Below are 18517 nucleotides of genomic sequence, written 5' to 3' on the forward strand. Positions count from 1 at the left end.
TTTCTTTAGTGTAGTGGACATTAATGTTCACAAAGAAGCTGTTGACCCAGATAAATAATTTGAATTTTGTAAAGCTCATTGCCATAAAATTCACAGCCTTACCCTGTATTGTCTCAGAAGTGCATGTAACCAAGCACGTACAATGAGACAAAATATTGGAAGCTATTTAATTATAAATAGCATAGGGATTTTCTGATCCTATATGTGATTTCTTATGTCTCTGTTTTTGTGTCTCACATAGGTGATGTACAGTTCATTGATTATGAATATTCTGGATACAACTACCTGGCATATGATATTGGAAATCATTTCAATGAATTTGCAGGTAAAATCTAGAGGAACATGTTCCTCTAATGGAGTAGCATATATAATTTTGAAAGGATGCTTTTCGAATTGTTTTTTCTTTTCTTTAAAGAAGATCAACTGGGGGTAGGAGCAACAATTTTTATTTTCTTCCTGACCTTTTTGGTTTTTCTTTATTATTGGAGGAAAGAGATGATGACCTCTTCCTTAATTTCTTAAGGAAAATAATGATTGTGGCTTTTTGTGTGTGTGGCTTTTGTTAAGAATTGACATAGTTGCTTCGTAAATCTCATCTGATTTTTTCTGCACAACAATAAGTTGGGTAATATTCCCAGTTTACAAATGAGTAAAGTAACTCACCAAGGTCACAGTAAAATGCAAAGAACTAAGATTTGAAAACAACTTTTTAATCATTTAAAAGCCTTTGCTGTTTCTATTGTGTAGTAGGGCTTTTGGAATGTTGTTTAACTAAAAAGCTCAAGAATTTTTTTTTTTTTTTGTCATTGGCTATGAATAATTGAAAAGCTGGTCATTTTTACCCCTGAAAATAATCTTTTATTACCATCAAAGGTAAAAGTTTAAGTTTTTTAATGTAAGTATAATTAATTTAAAATACATTTTATGGCTATATTTAGAAACATGAAATGCTCTAAAATAGTGAAGATTAGGGAATTCCCCTGGATGGTTTATACCTAGCAGGAACTTTTCATTGCTGAATTTGTATTTTTATATATTTATGTATTCATGTATTTTCACATACTTCTAAGTTACCAGACTGGGTCTGGGTAAAGAGAGTTGGGGGAAAGTTTTAGTTTACATGTTTTCAGTTATTTCCCTCCACCAAGCCTATATACATTGCCGTATCCCCAGATACATGTTGTACATAAATATCTATAGGAAGAGAAAGCAGTTGTGCATATAATGAGATATCACCGTGTTAGTAATATGGATAGTCACTGCTGTGGATACCAAAGAGTGATCTTAATATGATTTTGTGTAGAAAAAAATTGAAAAAGTTAGAGTTTGGATGTGCAGATAGAAGAGAAAGAGAGGGCACTGCAGGAAGAAGGAAGAAATCTTCAAGATGAGTATACCTATTTCTGTAGGATATAAAATCCATGAAGGAGAATAGAGTGTCATAAGACCAGAGAAGTAAGTTTGGATCAACTTAGGAAGAACTTTGAACGCTAGGCAAAATACTATGAACTAGATTAGTATTTTTCAAACTATACATCATGAGATCAGGTATGTGGGATAATTAAAGCAAGGAATGGAAAAGAAATAGAAAGTATCAGAATTGGAAGGTGTAGTTAGGGTAAATATTGTTCTGTGAAACTTAATATCAGGTGTGTGTATAAGGTTTCAATATAAAAATATATTTCTTACTCTGTGAGAAATGATTAAAGAAGCTTTAGAGCCACAGTTCTAGGAAATGCTCTAGATATTAGTGTGCATAAGAATCTCCTGAGGTGCTTATTAAAATTGAAGATTTGTGGCTTCTGATGCAGGTGATTCAAGCTTCGTACTTTGAGGAGAAATTGAGGCAATGAGAATTGATTATGGTGATCAACTGTATTGTACATTAGAATTTAATTTGGAATACATTATGATTGGTTTATTATTCTAATAAATGCTATTTACTTAATAATATCTAGTATTTCAGCCCCAAATGGAAACATTTAATAATTTTTTTCTGAAAAAATATGTAGATGGTAGGGATTATTAAAGTTTGTACAAGATGTGTAATGTGTTCTTAAAAATCTCAGTGTATTTTCTTTTCTATTTTAGGTGTGAGTGATGTAGACTATAGTCTTTATCCAGATAGAGAACTGCAGGGCCAGTGGCTGCGTTCTTACCTTGAAGCGTACAAAGAATATAAGGGTTTTGGGTCTGAAGTTACTGAAAAGGAAGTAGAAATACTCTTCATTCAAGTCAATCAGTTTGCATTGGTAAGTTTAAATTTAAACAATTAATGAAAGATTCTTGATATAATGTTAAAAACTAAAAATTTTCATCATTTTTTAAACAGTTGCCCATTTTGAGTTTTGTGAACTTGTTATTTGTTTAAAATAATGACAAAATGAGATTGTTTAAAATTCCCCCACTATAATGCTTTTGAAGACAAAAATTTTGTTTCATTCACTGCTATATCCCCAGCCTCTAGAACAACAGTGCCTAGCCACATGGTTAACTGCTCAGTGAAATTATTTGTTTAATGAATGGATTCTAGTTAGAGTTAGGATTAATGGGCCTCTCACCACTGTGGCCCCTCCCGTCGCGGAGCACAGGCTCCGGATGCGCAGGCTCAGCGGCCGTGGCTCATGGGCCCAGCCGCTCTGCGGCATGTGGGATCCTCCCGGACCGGGGCACGAACCCGTGTCCCCTGCATCGGCAGGCGGACTCCCAACCGCTGCGCCACCAGGGAAGCCCTCTTTCTTTATGTTATAAAAAACATAATCAAGGACAGATTTATGGGTAGTAAGGTTTTTCCACAATATATTTAATCATCACATGTTAACATGTTAACATATCATGTTAACGTGATAAAAGTAGATTGGAAGGACCGGTAGAATTATGTTTTCATAACCACCAGTGTTTTGTCTTACTGAGCTTCTTTTGATAAGCATTTATTTCCTGCCTCTTTGATATTGTAATGCTTTATTATTTTCAAGACCCACTTCTCTTTACTCTAAATGCATTTATGTTTTCAAATTTTAGTTCATTTAAATTACCTTTTGAGAATGACGTGATGCCGTTAGAATAAGCTTTCAGCTAAGGTGTTGAGACTAATTAAATTGAATACTGGGTTGAAGTTATTTTAGCTACTACTTCTTTTTAGTTTTAATATAATTCTCTGCAGTTGACATGGGGAATATTTGCTATGTAGTCTTCACAAAAAGACCCTATTGGTGGCTCACAGGTGTACTGTTTCCATAGTCTTAAGAGCAGCATTCCCCCAGAGCCATACGGAATACATCTTAAGTAAGAGGGTGTGCTGAAATGTGACTTCTTTACCTGCTGTTTTGACGTCTATTTTGAGTCGAACTGTTGGTTAAATTAATGACATGCTCTCCAGTTGGTCCTAGGATGCCTGCTGTTTCTATTTATTCTATTTAAACATGATCTTAAAGTAGAGAATATAGGGTTTTCTTAACAATAATGACATAATTGCTAAATCCAGTTAAAACTCTTCAGTCTTTATCTTACTTGATCTGTCCATAGCATTTGACATTATTTTCCATCGATTCCAATTTTTCCTTTCGTTAATTTTTGTGGTCCCATTCTTCCTTGGTTTTCCTCTTTTGTGCCCTCCTGCTTGTCTCCTTCTCTGGCTCCTCTTTCTTCTTACTCTTCCTCCAACCCTCTTACATGCTAGTGTTTCCTAGTGTTCGGATTTTGGGCCTCCCTCCTTTCATTTTATGTACATTATATACTTTTTTTTTTTTTTTCGGCCGTGCCACACGGCTTGTGGGATCTTAGTTCCTTGACCAGGGATTGAACCCAGACCCTCAGCAGTGAGAGCATGGAGTCCTAACCACTGGACTGCTGGGGAGTTCCCCACTTTATATACTTCTATTGGGTGATCTAGTCCCATGGCTTTTATTGCCCTTTCTGTTAATGATCCCACTGACAGGCTCCAGATCTGTACTGACTGTATCTATCCAGGGTCCCATTAGTATTTGACCACAAGGCGTCCAAACTTGAAGTTTATTTTCTACATCCTATCCTCTGTCCCATTCTTTATTCTTTATTGTACTATCTTGACTTAATTAAAATGCTGTCCATTCTGTTGCTGTATTCTCAAACCAGGAAAGAAGGAATTTTTTTTCATGTGTTCCTCTTCTTCTCACATTTTTTCTATTTTCAGATTCTATTCTAAAATTCTGTCAATTCCAACCCTTTCTCCTTAATTGCATGACCTTTGATTAAGGCCTTTGTCTCTCACATATGTTAGTCTTTACTGGTCTCTTTACCTGCAGGTTTTTTCTGTCTGTAATTCACACTGTATATTTTAAAAGTGCTCTTTCTAATAACTAGAATCTAATTTATGAATCTGATTGTGTCACTTTCCTACTTTATGACTCCCCGTGACTTACAGAATGAAATCCAAATGATAGCATCTACAAATTGTCTTATTTCCCACTAAATTTCTCACCTACCACCTCCTCTCTGGCAGAGTCATCTTGTTTTCTAAACACTCCAGGGTGTTTTAAGCCTGTATGCTTTTGTATAGATTATTCCTTTCTACCTAGAATGCCCTTTTCCCTGTACTCTCTGGCAAGTTCCTCTTGTTCCTTATGGATGTGTCTTAAATACTGTTTCCTCCTCTTTCCTTGATCACTTGTCATGAAGAAGACAGCACATACATACATTATAAAGCTGTTTTGATAAGGGAGGAAAAGAGGTTTGAATAAGATCAAGGTGTAGCTGTTCTAAATAAATAAATGTTTGGTAAATGTTTATTGTTTGGTAAATGTTTGGTAATGTTCTAAATAAATAAATGTTCAGTAAACGGTATGATCAAACTTCCTCAGTATTAAAAGATTTCACTTCTAATTAATTGTTTACTATAATTAATTAATGTTGAGGAGATGACAAACAAAAGTAGGTATTTGCATTACAAAACCAAATAGGGAATACAGGTGTTTTTTAAGCTTTGAGGAGTTTTTAGACACATTGTTGGCAGACTTCAGATTCTTTCTAAGTAAAATATTAAAGTTATATTGAGGTTTTCAGGAAACAGTTTGAGGATTCATTTTAGTTATTTGTTCACCATATAAAGCTTTTAATTTTTCTTTGCAACAGATGTGGGTAGCCTAGGAATTAAAATACCCTTTGATAGACTTACATATCCATAACTTCCAAATCTGAGAGAAGTAGTATTAGTAAATCATAGAATCACAGATTATTATATTATTTGTACTTAAATATTCTCTCTTTGCCATTTTGGAGAATGCAAAATGACAAATGGGCTATTTCCTCACTTCCCCTTTGTTTATGAGTCTAATGTTACATATAAATTTTAAATTTTTCACCCTATAAAAGGTGTTACCTACCAAAAACATGAAGTTTTATGTATAATGCTTCTCTAGTTTAGAATTATTTAGTTATTTTCCATTACTATATGAACAAAAATTGAGAAATACATTTGCCAGCACTGCTATTTTTAGGTGTAGAATGTCCCCTGATTTGAGTCTTTTCTACTACAGAACCCACCTAACAGGAAGAGATTATGACACCAGTTGCAGACGATTTTTATATCATTAGAATATGCTGAGGTGATTAAGACTAGTGGTTCTCAAACTTTTTGGTCTCAGTACCTTATTTTACGCTTCAAAAACTTTTTTGAAGACCTCTATGAGATTTTGTTTATATGGTTTAACTATCAGTATTTACCATCTTGGAAATTAAAACAAATTCAAAATATTTATTAAATACATGTTTTTTTAAAAAACTCATGTTAACATAAACAGCATTTTAAAAATGAAAAATAGCTATTTTCCAAATCAAAAAACACTTCAGTGAGAAGGATGACATAATTCTTTACTTTTGCGAACCTCTGTAATGTCTGGCATAACAAAAGCGGTATTCTCATATTTGCTCCTGCATTTCATCTCTTACAATGTATTGTTTTGGTTGAAGTATATGAAGATAGTCCTGTTTCGCACACATAGGGTTGTTGGAAAAGAGGAGTGTTTTGCCTTTTCAGGGAATTGTGGATATTCTTTTTTGATGCTTCACCAAAACTCAGCAAGTGATGGTTTCTTAAAGGTTACTTGTAATGTTCAATCTGAACACATAAGTTAACTTTTGTATTCTATTACATTAAACTCCATTAGTTTATCTTGCACTGTGAATGGTTCTTTTACCAATGTGTGATTTTGTAATTTGAATGTCATTCATTAGTTATTTGGAAAATATGGATTTATTGAGCTGTATAGATCTTCTAAAAGTTGATACATCTCATTATATGATATTTAAAAAATCACATTTATTGATATCACCACCAGTATCAGAAAAGTTTTAGGTACTTTATTGAGAAGCTGATAAGCTCACAGAGCTGAATACAGATTTTCCAAAGTTCTAATTTTAGGTTGAATAGTCAAAGTCTGTCATTGGCAACAAATACTGTCATTTATTCTCATTGAAATGACAAGTTCTCTTTTTTATATTTGAGAAATGTCTGCCAAATACCCAAGTCTAATAACTCTAGTTCATATGTCAGTTGTTCTTCAAGTAAAAATGATGTTCCATTAAAAATGTGCAAGTTTAGGTCACAACTCAGTCATATGTGGTTTTCCCTGAGACAGCCTTCACGCTTTGGGTATGCATCAGACATTCTTTATTTGTACTTCCTATATCATATCCCACAGAATATCAGAATATCAGAATATCATGTACTCAGGGGTGGAGATTTAATAAAATTAATAGTTAAAGGACTTTATTAAAGGACATTCTTTAGTGAGACTGGATTTGTACTGTGAGTGTGTGGTGGTGGTGAAGAATAAGACTACTATACTAATTCATTTTGGTACCACTGCTTTGACTTATGTTAAGGTACCAGGAGCTTCACCCAGTATTGCTTTTTCATCATTGCAAATGTAAACATAGTCGAAAAGACAAGTAACATATTAGTATTATTATGAAAATAGTTTTGGGCCTCAGAGTCTTCCACGGATTCATGGACCACTTTGAGAACCACTGATTTAGACTTTCAAAAGAAGGAAGGCATCTCATCTCATAAATCACTTTTCAATACCTGAGACACTTCCTTAGACAGAAAGAAGACCATTTTAAAAAATCTTCATCATTTTTGTCATTCTGGTTTCATATAATTAATAATTAACATTTTATTGAACGTTTGTTGTATGCCAGCTGCTCCGATGTGGTTTTTTTTCCACACGCCAATCAGTTCTCTAGTTCTCAGTAGGCAGTGATTGGGTGTCCTACAAATTTAACTGAGGTCTGACACTATCTACCTGGAGATAGTGTCAGATTCCATAGGTTAAAGGTTCAGTCCCACAAGACTGCCCCCTTGCCCCTTTAGATGCCACTCGCAAGTCCACTGGCTTTAAATGGGAGGCTTCCACAACTCCCTCCTTGGGGCCTGTTAATTTGCTAGAGTGGCTCACAGAACTCAAAGAAACGTTTACATTTGTTTACCAGTTTATCATAAAGGATATTATAGGGATACAAAAGAACAGTTGGATGAAGAGGTATAGTACGGTGAGGTCTGGAAGTGTCCTGGGTGTAGGAACTTACGTTCCTGTGGAGTTTCGGGTGTATCACCCTCCCAACATGTGCGTAGGTCATCTGGTTCACGAAATATGGAAGCTCTCCAAACTCCTTCCTTTTAGGTTTTAGTGGACACTTCATTACCAAAGCAAGATTGATTAAACCACTGGCCATCTCAGTTTTCAGTCCCTCTTCCCTCCCTGGAAGTCTGGAGGTGGTGGGGCAGAAAGTTCCAACCTTCTAATCACGTGGTTAGTTCCCCTGGCAACCAGCCCTCAAGTTTAGGGGCTTTCCAAAAGATACCTCATTAACATGTGGTTGAAAGGGGCTTGTTAAGAATAACAAAGACATTCCTTTCACATTATAGCTGTGGAACTATTTCAGGAACCAATGACAAAAGACCAAATATTGTAACAAAAGATGCTTCCAGTTGCTCTATGCTTAGGAAAGTCCAAGGAGCTATGAGCCAGGAACAGTGAATGAAGATCAAATGTCTATATCTTATTATAAATTATAATATCTCACTTGCATTTTACAGATGAGAGAACAAACGTACAGAGGGGTTAATTAAGTTGCTTACAACCACACACCTAGTAATTTTTTTCTAGTTATAGTATTTCTAGTTAGAATAGAGTATTTCTTGGGAAGTGAAGTCTTAGTGTTATCAGAAACTTTTTTTTTTTTTAGATTATCAAATATTTAACTCTGTTTAATGCAGTGTTGTGTAGTCCCAGCCTAGAAAAGCTAAGGAGTACAATGCAATGGTAAAACTTAGTAGAATCTGACCACTATAGAAAGATATGAAAATTAAAGCTGGATATATAGTAAGGTACGATTCCAGTAGGGAAAAATATAGATCAATCCATTTTCAATATATGAGAACAGATGGTCTAAATATTTGGATGTGGATTATAGCTAATCAAAAGATGCATAGGTAGAGATGAATGTAAGCCAAATATCTATCTATGTAAATGTTAAAAAGGTACACATGCAACTATTTTATTTTTGCTTGTATGTACAATATAATTTATACCAATATTCTGTTTAATGCTTTCAAAGAGAAAGCCAGTTGGAAGCCTCATAAATATGTAGCAGAAAAAACTGAAACACAGAACAAAATAGGTTTTCTAATAAGATGTAATAAGTAGGGATATAAAAAGAATGATGACTAAAAAAGTAAAATACCAACTGCCTTAAAAATCTGTCATTAAACAAGATAAATTGAAGACAGTAAAGTAGACAGAACCTAATGGGAAGAAGCAAGCTGGAGATAACTTTTCCTAAGTAATCAGAATGAAAGAAATGCATCTGAACCACAAAAGGCATAAAAACTAGGAGCCAGCATATGCTTGGCAGTCTTTTCTGTGTAGCTTTACTGAACTGACCGAAACACTGCCAGTTTTTCTTTTTAATTGTACATAATTTTTTATTGAATGAAAGATTTAAAAAAATTTGTAGTGCTTTACAATTTCCAAAAGTTTCACACACGTGACTTCATATAACCCCATGATAACCCTTTTTTCCCCCACCCCTATATTGCCCACCCCCACAAGTGGTAACCACTAGTTTGTTCTTTTTATCTGTGAGTCTGCTTCTTTTTCTTCTTTTAATTTTATTTAATTTATTTTTTTATACAGCAGGTTCTTGTTAGTTATCCATTTTATACACATCAGTGTATACATGTCAATCCTAATCGCCCAATTCATCACACCACCATCCCCCCCACGCCACTTTCCCCACTTGGTGTCCATACGTTTGTTCTCTACATCTGTATCTCAGCTTCTGCCCTGCAAACTGGTTCATCTGTACCATTTTTTTACATTCCACATATATGCGTTAATATACGATATTTGTTTTTCTCTTTCTGACTTCACTCTGTATGACAGTCTCTAGATCCATCCATGTCTTAACAAATGACTCAGTTTCGTTCCTCTTTATGGCTGAGTAATATTCTGTTGTATATATGTACCACAACTTCTTTATCCATTCATCTGTCAATGGGCATTTAGGTTGCTTCCCTGACCTGGCTATTGTAAATAGTGCTGCAATGAACATTGGGGTGCATGTGTCTTTTTGTTTTTGTTTTTTTTGCAGTACGCGGGCCTCTCACTGTTGTGGCCTCTCCCGTTGCGGAGCACAGGCTCCAGACGCGCAGGCTCAGCGGCCATGGCTCACGGGCCTACCTGCTCCGTGGCATGTGGGATCTTCCCGGACCGGGGCGCGAACCCGTGTCCCCTGCATCAGCAGGAGGACTCTAAACCACTGCACCACCAGGGAAGCCCGCATGTGCCTTTTTGAATTGTGGTTTTCTCTGGATATATGCCCAATAGTGGGATTGCTGGATCATATGGTAATTCTATTTTTAGTTTTTTAATGAACCTCCATACTGTTCTCCATAGTGGCTGTATCAATTTACATTCCCACCAACAGTGCAAGAGGGTTCCCTTTTCTCCACACCCTCTCCAGCATTTGTTGTTTGTAGATTTTCTCATGATGCCCATTCTAACTGGTGTGAGGTGATACCTCATTGTAGTTTTGATTTGCATTTCTCTAATAATTAGTGATGTTGAGCAGCTTTTCATGTGCTTCTTGGCCATCTGTATGTCTTCTTTGGAGAAATGTCTATTTAGGTCTTCTGCCCATTTTTGGATTGGGTTGATTGTTTCTTTAATATTGAGCTGAATGAGCTGTTTATATATTTCGGAGATGAATCCTTTGTCCGTTGATTCATTTGCAAATATTTTCTCCCATTCTGAGGGTTGTCTTTTCGTCTTATTTATGGTTTCCTTTGCTGTGCAAAAGCTTTGAAGTTTCATTAGGTCCCATTTGTTTATTTTTGTTTTTATTTCCATTACTCTAGGAGGTGGATCAGAAAAGATCTTGCTGTCATTTATGTCAAAGAGTGTTCTTCCTATGTTTTCCTCTAAGAGTTTTATAGTGTCTGGTCTTACATTTAGGTCCCGAATCCATTTTGAGTTTATTTTTGTGTATGGTGTCAGGGAGTGTTCTAATTTCATTCTTTTACATGTAGCTGTCCAGTTTTCCCAGCACCATTATTGAAGAGACTGTCTTTTCTCCATTGTATATCCTTGCCTCCTTTGTCATTGATTAGTTGACCATAGGTGCGTGGGTTTATCTCTGAGCTTTCTATCTTGTTCCATTGATCTATATTTCTGTTTTTGTGCCAGTACCATATTGTCTTGATTACTGTAGCTTTGTAGTATAGTCTGAAGTTAGGGAGTCTGATTCCTCCAGCTCTGCTTTTTTCCCTCAAGACGGCTTTGGCTATTCGGGGTCTTTTGTGTCTCCATACAAATTTTCAGATTTTTGGTTCTAGTTCTGTAAAAAATGCCATTGGTAATTTGATAGGGATTGCATTGAATCTGTAGATTGCTTTGGGTAGTATAGTCATTTTCACAATATTGATTCTTCCAATCCAAGAACATGGAATATCTCTCCATCTGTTGGTATCATCTTTAATTTCTTTCATCAGTGTCTTACAGTTTTCTGCATACAGGTCTTTTGTCTCCCTAGGTAGGTTTATTCCTAGGTATTCAGTAGTAGTTTGATAGGAATTGCATTGAATCTGTAGATTGCTTTGGGTAGTAGAGTCATTTTCACAATGTTGATTCTTCCAATCAAAGAACATGGTATATCTCTCCATCTATTTGTATCATCTTTAATTTCTTTCATCAGTGTCTTATAGTTTTGTACATACAGGTCTTTTGTCTCCTTACGTAGGTTTATTCCTAGGTATTTCATTCTTTTTGTTGCAATGGTAAATGGGAGTGTTTCCTTAATTTTTCTTTCAGATTTTTCATCATTAGTGTATAAGAATGCAGGAGGTTTCTGTGCATTAATTTTGTATCCTGCAACTTTACCAAATTCATTGATTAGCTCTAGTAGTTTTCTGGTGGCATTTTTAGGATTCTCTATGTATAGTATCATGTCATCTGCAAACAGTGACAGTTTTACTTCTTCTTTTCCAATTTGTATCCCTTTTATTTCTTTTTCTTCTCTGATTGCTGTGGCTAGGACGTCCAAAACTATGTTGAATAATAGTGTCGAGAGTGGACATCCTTGTCTAGTTCCTGATCTTAGAGAAAATGCTTTCAGTTTTTCACCATTGAGAATGATGTTTGTGGTGGGTTTGTCGTATATGGCCTTTTTTATGTTGAGGTAGGTTCCCCCTATGCCCACTTTCTGGAGAGTTTTTATCATAAATGAGTGTTGAATTTTGTCAAAAGCTTTTTCTGCATTTGTTGAGATGATCATATGGTTTTTATTCTTCAGTTTGTAAATATGGTATATCACATTGATTGATTTGCGTATTTTGAAGAATCCTTGCATCCCTGGGATAAATCCCACTTGATCATGGTGTATGATCCTTTTAATGTGTTGTTGGATTCTGTTTGCTAGTATTTTGCTGAGGATTTTTGCATCTATATTCATCAGTGATATTGGTCTGTAATTTTCCTTTTTTGTAGTATCTTTGTCTGGTTTTCATATCAGGGTGATGGTGGCCCCATAGAATGAGTTTGGGAGTGTTTCTTCCTCTGCAGTTTTTTGGGAGAGCTTGAGAAGGATGAGTGTTTGCTCTTCTCTAAATGTTTGATAGAATTCAGCTGTGAAGCCATCTGGTCCTGGATTTCTGTTTGTTGGAAGATTTTTAATCACAGTTTCAATTTCATTACTTGTGATTGGTTGGTTCATATTTTCTGTTTCTTCCTGGTTCAGTCTTGGAAGGTTATACCTTTCTAAGAATTCATCTATTTTTTCCAGGTTGTCCATTTTATTGGCATAGAGTTGCCTGTAGTAATCTCTTAGGATGCTTTGTATTTCTGTGGTGTCTGTTGTAACTTCTTTTTCATTTCTAATTTTATTGATTTGAGTCCTCTCCCTCTTTTTCTTGATGAGTCTGGCTAATGGTTTATTAATTTTGTTTATCTCTCAAAGAACCAGCTTTTAGTCTTACTGATCTTTGCTGTGTTTTCTTTGTTTGTATTTCATTTATGTCTGCTCTGATCTTTATGATTTCTTTCCTTCTGCTAACTTTGGGTTTTGTTTGTTCTTCTTTCTCTAGTTCCTTTAGGTGTAAGGTTAGATTGTTTATTTGAGATTTTTCTTGTTTCTTGAGGTAGGCTTGTATAGCTATAAACTTCCCTCTTAGAACTGCTTTTGCTGCATCCCAAAGGTTTTGGATCGCTGTGTTTTCATTGTCATTTGTCTCTAGGTATTTTTTATTTCCTCTTTGATTTCTTCAGTTATATCTTGGTTATTTAGTAACATTGTTTAGCCTCCATGTGTTGCGTTTTTTATGTGTTTTTCCCTGTAATTCATTTCTAATCTCATAGTGTTGTGGTCAGAAAAGATGCTTGATATGATGTCAATTTTCTTAAATTTACTAAGGCTTGATTTGTGACCCAGGATGTGACCTATCCTGGAGAAGGTTCCCTGGGCACTTGAGAAGAAAGTGTAATCTGCTGTTTTTGGATGGAATGTCCTATAAATATCAGTTAAATCTATCTGGTCTGTTGTGTCATTTAAAGCTTCTGTTTCCTTATTTATTTTCATTTTGGATGATGTGTCCATTGGTGTAAGTGAGGTGTTAAAGTCCCCCACTATTATTGTGTTACTGTCGATTTTCTCTTTTAGAGCTGTTAGCAGTTGCCTTATATATTGAGGTGCTCCTATGTTGGGTGCATATATATTTATAATTGTTATATCTTCTTCTTGGATTGATCCCTTGATCATTATGTAGTGTCCTTCTTTGGGTCTTGTTATAGTCTTTATTTTAAAGTGTATTTCGTCTGATATGAGGATTGCTACTCCAGCTTTCTTTTGATTTCCATTTGCATGGAATATCTTTTTCCATCCCCTCACTTTCAGTCTGAATGTGTCCCTAGGTCTGAAGTGGGTCTCTTGTAGACAGCATATATATGGGTCTTGTTTTTGTATTCATTCAGCAAGCCTGTGTCTTTTGGTTGGAGCATTTAATCCATTTATGTTTAAGGTAATTATCGATATATATGTTCCTAGGACCATTCTCTTAATTGTTTTGGGTTTGTTTTTGTAGGTCTTTTTCTCCTTTTGTGTTTCCCACTTAGAGAAGTTCCTTTAGCATTTGTTGTAGAGCTGGTTTGGTGGTGCTGAATTCTCTTAGCTTTTGCTTATCTGTAAAGCTTTTGATTTCTCCATGGAATCTGAATGAGATCCTTGCTGGCTAGAGTAATCTTCGTTGTAGGCTCTTCCCTTTCATCCCTTTAAGTATATCATGCCACTCCCTTCTGGTTTGTAGAGTTTCTGCTGAGAAATCAGCTATTAACCTTATGGGAGTTCCCTTGTATGTTATTTGTCATTTTTCCCTTGCTGCTTTAAATAATCTTCCTTTGTCTTGAATTTTTGCCAATTTGATTACTATGTGTCTTGGCGTGTTTTTCCTTGGGTTTATCCTGTATGGGACTCGCTGCACTTCCTGGACTTGGGTGGCTATTTCCCTTCCCAAGTTAGGGAAGTTTTCGACTATAATGTCTTCAAATATTATCTTGGGTCCTTTCTCTCTCTCTTCTCCTTTGGGACCCCTATAATGAGAATGTTGTGTTTAATGTTGTCCCAGGGGTCTCTTAGGCTGTCTTCATTTCTTTTCATTCTTTTTTCTTTCTTCTGTTCTGCAGCAGTGAATTCCAGCATTCTGTCTTCCAGGTCGCTTATCCGTTTTTCTGCCTCAGTTATTCTGCCATTGATTCCTTCTAGTGTAGTTTTCATTTTAGTTATTGTATTGTTCATCTCTGTTTGTTTGTTCTTTAATTCTTCTCAGTCTTTGTTAAACATTTCTTGCATCTTCTCAATCTTTGCCTCCATTCTTTTTCTGAGGTCCTGGATCATCTACACTATCATTCTGAATTCTTTTTCTGGAAGGTTTCCTATCTCCACTTCATTTAGTTGTTTCACTGGGGTTTTATCTTGTTTCTTCGTCTGGTACATAGCCCTGTGCCTTTTCATCTTGTCTGTCTTTTTGTGAATGTGGTTTTTGTTCCACAGGCTGCAGGATTGTAGTTCTTCTTGCTTCTGCTGTCTGCCCTCTGGTGGATGAGGCTGTCTAAGAGGCTTGTGTAAGTCTGATGGGAGGGACTGGTGGTGGGTAGAGCTGACTGTTGCTCTGGTGGGCAGAGCTCAGTATAACTTTAATCTGCTTGACTGCTGATGGGTGGGACTGGGTTCCCTCCCTGCTGGTTGTTTGGCCTGAGGCAACCCAATACTGGGGCCTACCTGGGCTCGTTGGTGGGGCTAATGACAGACTTTGGGAAGGCACACACCAAGGAGTTCTTCCAGAACTTCTGCTGCCATTGTCCCCGTCCCCCAGTGAAACAGAGTCACCCCCCGCCTCTGCAGGAGACCCTCTAACAGTAGCAGGTAGGTCTGGTTCACTCTCCTATGGGGTCACTGCTCCTTCCCCTGGGTCCTGATGCACACACTACTTTGTGTGTGCCCTCCAAGAGTGGAGTCTCTGTTTCCCCCGGTCCTGTCGAAGTCCTGCAATCAAATCCCTCTAGCCTTCTAAAGTCTGATTCTCTAGGAGTTCCTTCTCCCATTGCTGGACCCCTAGGTTGGGAAGCCTGACGTGGGGCTCAGAACCTTCACGCCAGTGGGTGGACTTCTGTGGTATAAGTGTTCTCCAGTCTGTGAGTCACCCACCCAGCAGTTATGGGATTTGATTTTACTGTGATTGCGCCCCTCCTACCGTCTCATTGTGGCTTCTCCTTTGTCTTTGGATATGGGGTATCTTTTTTGGTGAGTTCCAGTTTCTTCCTGTCAGTGATTGTCCAGCAGCTAGTTGTGATTCTGGTGTTCTCACAAGAGGGAGTGAGAGCATGTCATTCTACCGCACCATCTTGGTTCCTCCCTCAGAATCTTAAAATATCGTGTTTAAATGAAAATAGATTGTAAAGCACACATACAAAATTATTGTGCAGCTCCTAATTATACAGTCATCTGTTTACTCTTTAAGTCCTAAGACTCATTTCTCTCCAACATAAGTTGTGTAACTTTATATCATCGTTGATTGCGCAGAATTGTTGGGTCAATAAAAATTGCTTTCAGAAATTTGTCACCCCCTGAACATCTTCAGGTTTCAGTATATGTTTTATTTTTGAGATTTGGATTTTCCTTTTTGTATATATTTTAAGAAACAAAATCCTTTGGTAATGTATTTTATAGGAAATCCTGTTAGCAATTATGACCCATTAAAAACACTTAACTAACAACATGTATCAGTGCTGATGCCAAACTCTGCCCACACAAAGCAGGATACAGGAACTGGGCTCTATTTATTTTTTAGTGATTATAGTTTATTGTAACCTCTTTTGTGGACAAAAGTGGTCTATAGCCATCCAGATAACTGTACACTTCAGTATTACCTGTGTTTTAGATACTTTGTGTTAAAAAAGCATCAAGAAGGTATTGTTCATGGAGTTGATGAAAAAGGAAGAAACTTACAATTTAATATTTGTTTTACAAAGAAATGCATTATCATAATTCTTGATTTTTCTTCCCTTTTTTTAGGCTTCACATTTCTTTTGGGGATTGTGGGCTTTGATTCAAGCCAAATACTCCACTATTGAGTTTGATTTCCTTGGGTAAGTTTAATTTTACTGTATGCATTACATTTGGCTCTACTCTTGGGATTTACATTTAGAATTTATAGGGGACATTGTAGTTATTATTTTTAGTCAAATGTTGCAGAGGTTGCATACATTTAATAATTGGTCTGCAAGGAAATCTGGTATAATCTGTTAAATGATTTCAGTATTAGAAAAGTGTCCAGTAGGTGGTGCAATAAACTAAAAGTATGTCCCTTGAAAATTTAAAAACTTAAAAAAATCAGTTTAGAACGGGTGGGTGGAAATAAACAAAGGATTAAGGTTTTTAGCTGTAATTATGTTGTTACTCTCTTTTCTCAATAGGTATGCAATTGTTCGTTTTAACCAATACTTTAAGATGAAGCCTGAGGTTACTGCATTAAAGGTGCCTGAGTAAAGAAGACATTTAATTATTCTTAAGTAGCTGAACAATACTTGTGGATATTTTAAGAAATTCCAAAAAGCCAGTATATGTTAAAATTCTTTTAATTTGGTTATCTTGCTTTACAAATTATGCTTCTAAACAACCAATTTATTTTTTAAATAGAATGATGTTAAGAAATACACCTACTGCTCTCAGTATGTGGTGGGTTAGAAGTTTGTTAAATCAGCAGAAAGGTATAAAGATGTCAGTTTAATCCTTTGATAGTTTAATCTATGTTATATGTTAATTATTTATTATAAATTTAACATGAATTCTGTGACTGTTTTCATCTGTTTCATCTGTTGATTGGGTGTAAGCAACAAAAATTTTCCAGAGAAAATTTTCTTTTAAGTTTTACTTTAATAACATTAATTTTAGTAAACATTTTAGGTGTTTAGTGTAACCTTTTTATTTTGACACACTGTTAGTTAAATGAATCATTTACTCTTGGAATGCCAGACACTGGTTTAGATAACTTAAGATGTTCATAGAAAAATATCTGTTTAGGAGAGTGAGGTACATTTACTGTCTATGCTAGTGGTACATCTTTCTGGAGTATTGGAAAGCATTTTTTGGGGGGGAACATCTTAGAATTAAATTCCCCTCTTGCTACATAGTCTGGCAGTATAAATATTAATATTTACCATATAATCCTGGAATAGATATATGATGATTTTATGTTACCAAAATCTGTATTAAATAATGTTTTCATATACTATATATGGTCATTTAAGTTACAGTTTGTTTTTAAAATTTTACTATATCAAATTGTTTCTAACCAAAAATTTTGTTTTACTTATTGAGATGTTGTATATTTTGTTTGTTATTAAATAGTAGCTAGTACAGCAATTGTTAATTTTTGAAACAAAGACAGAATGCTTATCATACTTGGGAACAAGAAAATGTCATTTAGTTTAATTCTTTTTTACTTCTTCAGATTCATTCCTTACACTGTGGTTTTAATGTTTTAGTCTGGTTCTATGTCTTTAGAATTATAGCAAATGATTACTTGATAAATGTATCAATAGTTTCAGAGAAATAAGTTGAGATGGTTAAAAGAATTAAATATGGAACCTTTAGAACATGAATCTTGTACACTTAAAATCTGATATAACAATGTGAATTAAGCAAAAATACTCATGGTAGGAGGGCTTCTGTTTGGTTTGATTTCTTTTGATTTTGTTTGTTTGTTTTTGTCTGTTTGAGAGTGAGAGGATGGCAGTTATTATTTGGAAGGAACTTAGATCTTTGAGATAGATAAGCAAGCATCCAGTTTTGAAGACTGCTGTGTAGAATTGAGCAGTCATGGTTAACTTTGCTTAGAAAATTAGTCTGACAAGCTTTGCACTTTGGTCACATAAGTGCCCATGTACAAAGTTGGCTTAATGGATCTGCATATTCAGAATATGCAACTACAAATTAATCCTCTGAGAAATCTTCTGGGGAGTCTGATGTATTATTCCAAGTGACTTGTATTCTCAGATAAGTGCTTTAAAATACTTGGATTATCTCAAGATGTTTAAAGCTAATAAAGTAAGTAGAAACACTTACAGACCATTTAAAATGGTAAATTCTAGTTACATGAATAGAATCTTAAAATCTGTTTTGTGTCTATATTAACAGTGTTAGACCAAGATTTGTTTTCTACCTCCCCAATGTTACAAATGTTCACTTCTGTTTTTATAAACCATATTACTGTAGGATCAATAGAATTTTACCTAATTAACTAAATGAAAGGAACCAATTAAACAATGAATAGCTTTTTATATAATGTTAGAGTGAACTTGAAAAATTGTTTTTGGTGGAATTTCATCTGGGGCTGGAACATTTTCTTAGAACAATGAAGAATATGTAGTACTCTTGATTTTTTTTGCTTTCCGACTTCTTAAAAGTGCAGATATATCTTGGAGAACTG

The 18517-nt window shown here is 35.5% G+C and overlaps 1 protein-coding gene across 1 annotated transcript in view; it reads left to right on the top strand.

Moving 5' to 3' along the window:
• ETNK1 (ethanolamine kinase 1) overlaps window positions 1–17320 on the top strand; it is a 68061-nt gene extending 50741 nt beyond the window's left edge. Inside the window, exons 5-8 of the mRNA XM_029205405.1 lie at window positions 242–325; window positions 2092–2252; window positions 16102–16175; window positions 16503–17320. Coding sequence (XP_029061238.1) covers window positions 242–325; window positions 2092–2252; window positions 16102–16175; window positions 16503–16575 — 392 coding nt within the window. The 3' untranslated portion in view covers window positions 16576–17320. The remainder of the gene's footprint in view (window positions 1–241; window positions 326–2091; window positions 2253–16101; window positions 16176–16502) is intronic.
• The last annotated feature ends 1197 nt before the right edge of the window (window positions 17321–18517 follow it).

The sequence above is a fragment of the Monodon monoceros genome, unplaced genomic scaffold (genome assembly GCF_005190385.1).
Source record: "Monodon monoceros isolate NGI ecotype Baffin Bay Population unplaced genomic scaffold, NGI_Narwhal_1 Super_Scaffold_6, whole genome shotgun sequence".
In the NCBI taxonomy this organism is placed as follows: domain Eukaryota; kingdom Metazoa; phylum Chordata; class Mammalia; order Artiodactyla; family Monodontidae; genus Monodon; species Monodon monoceros.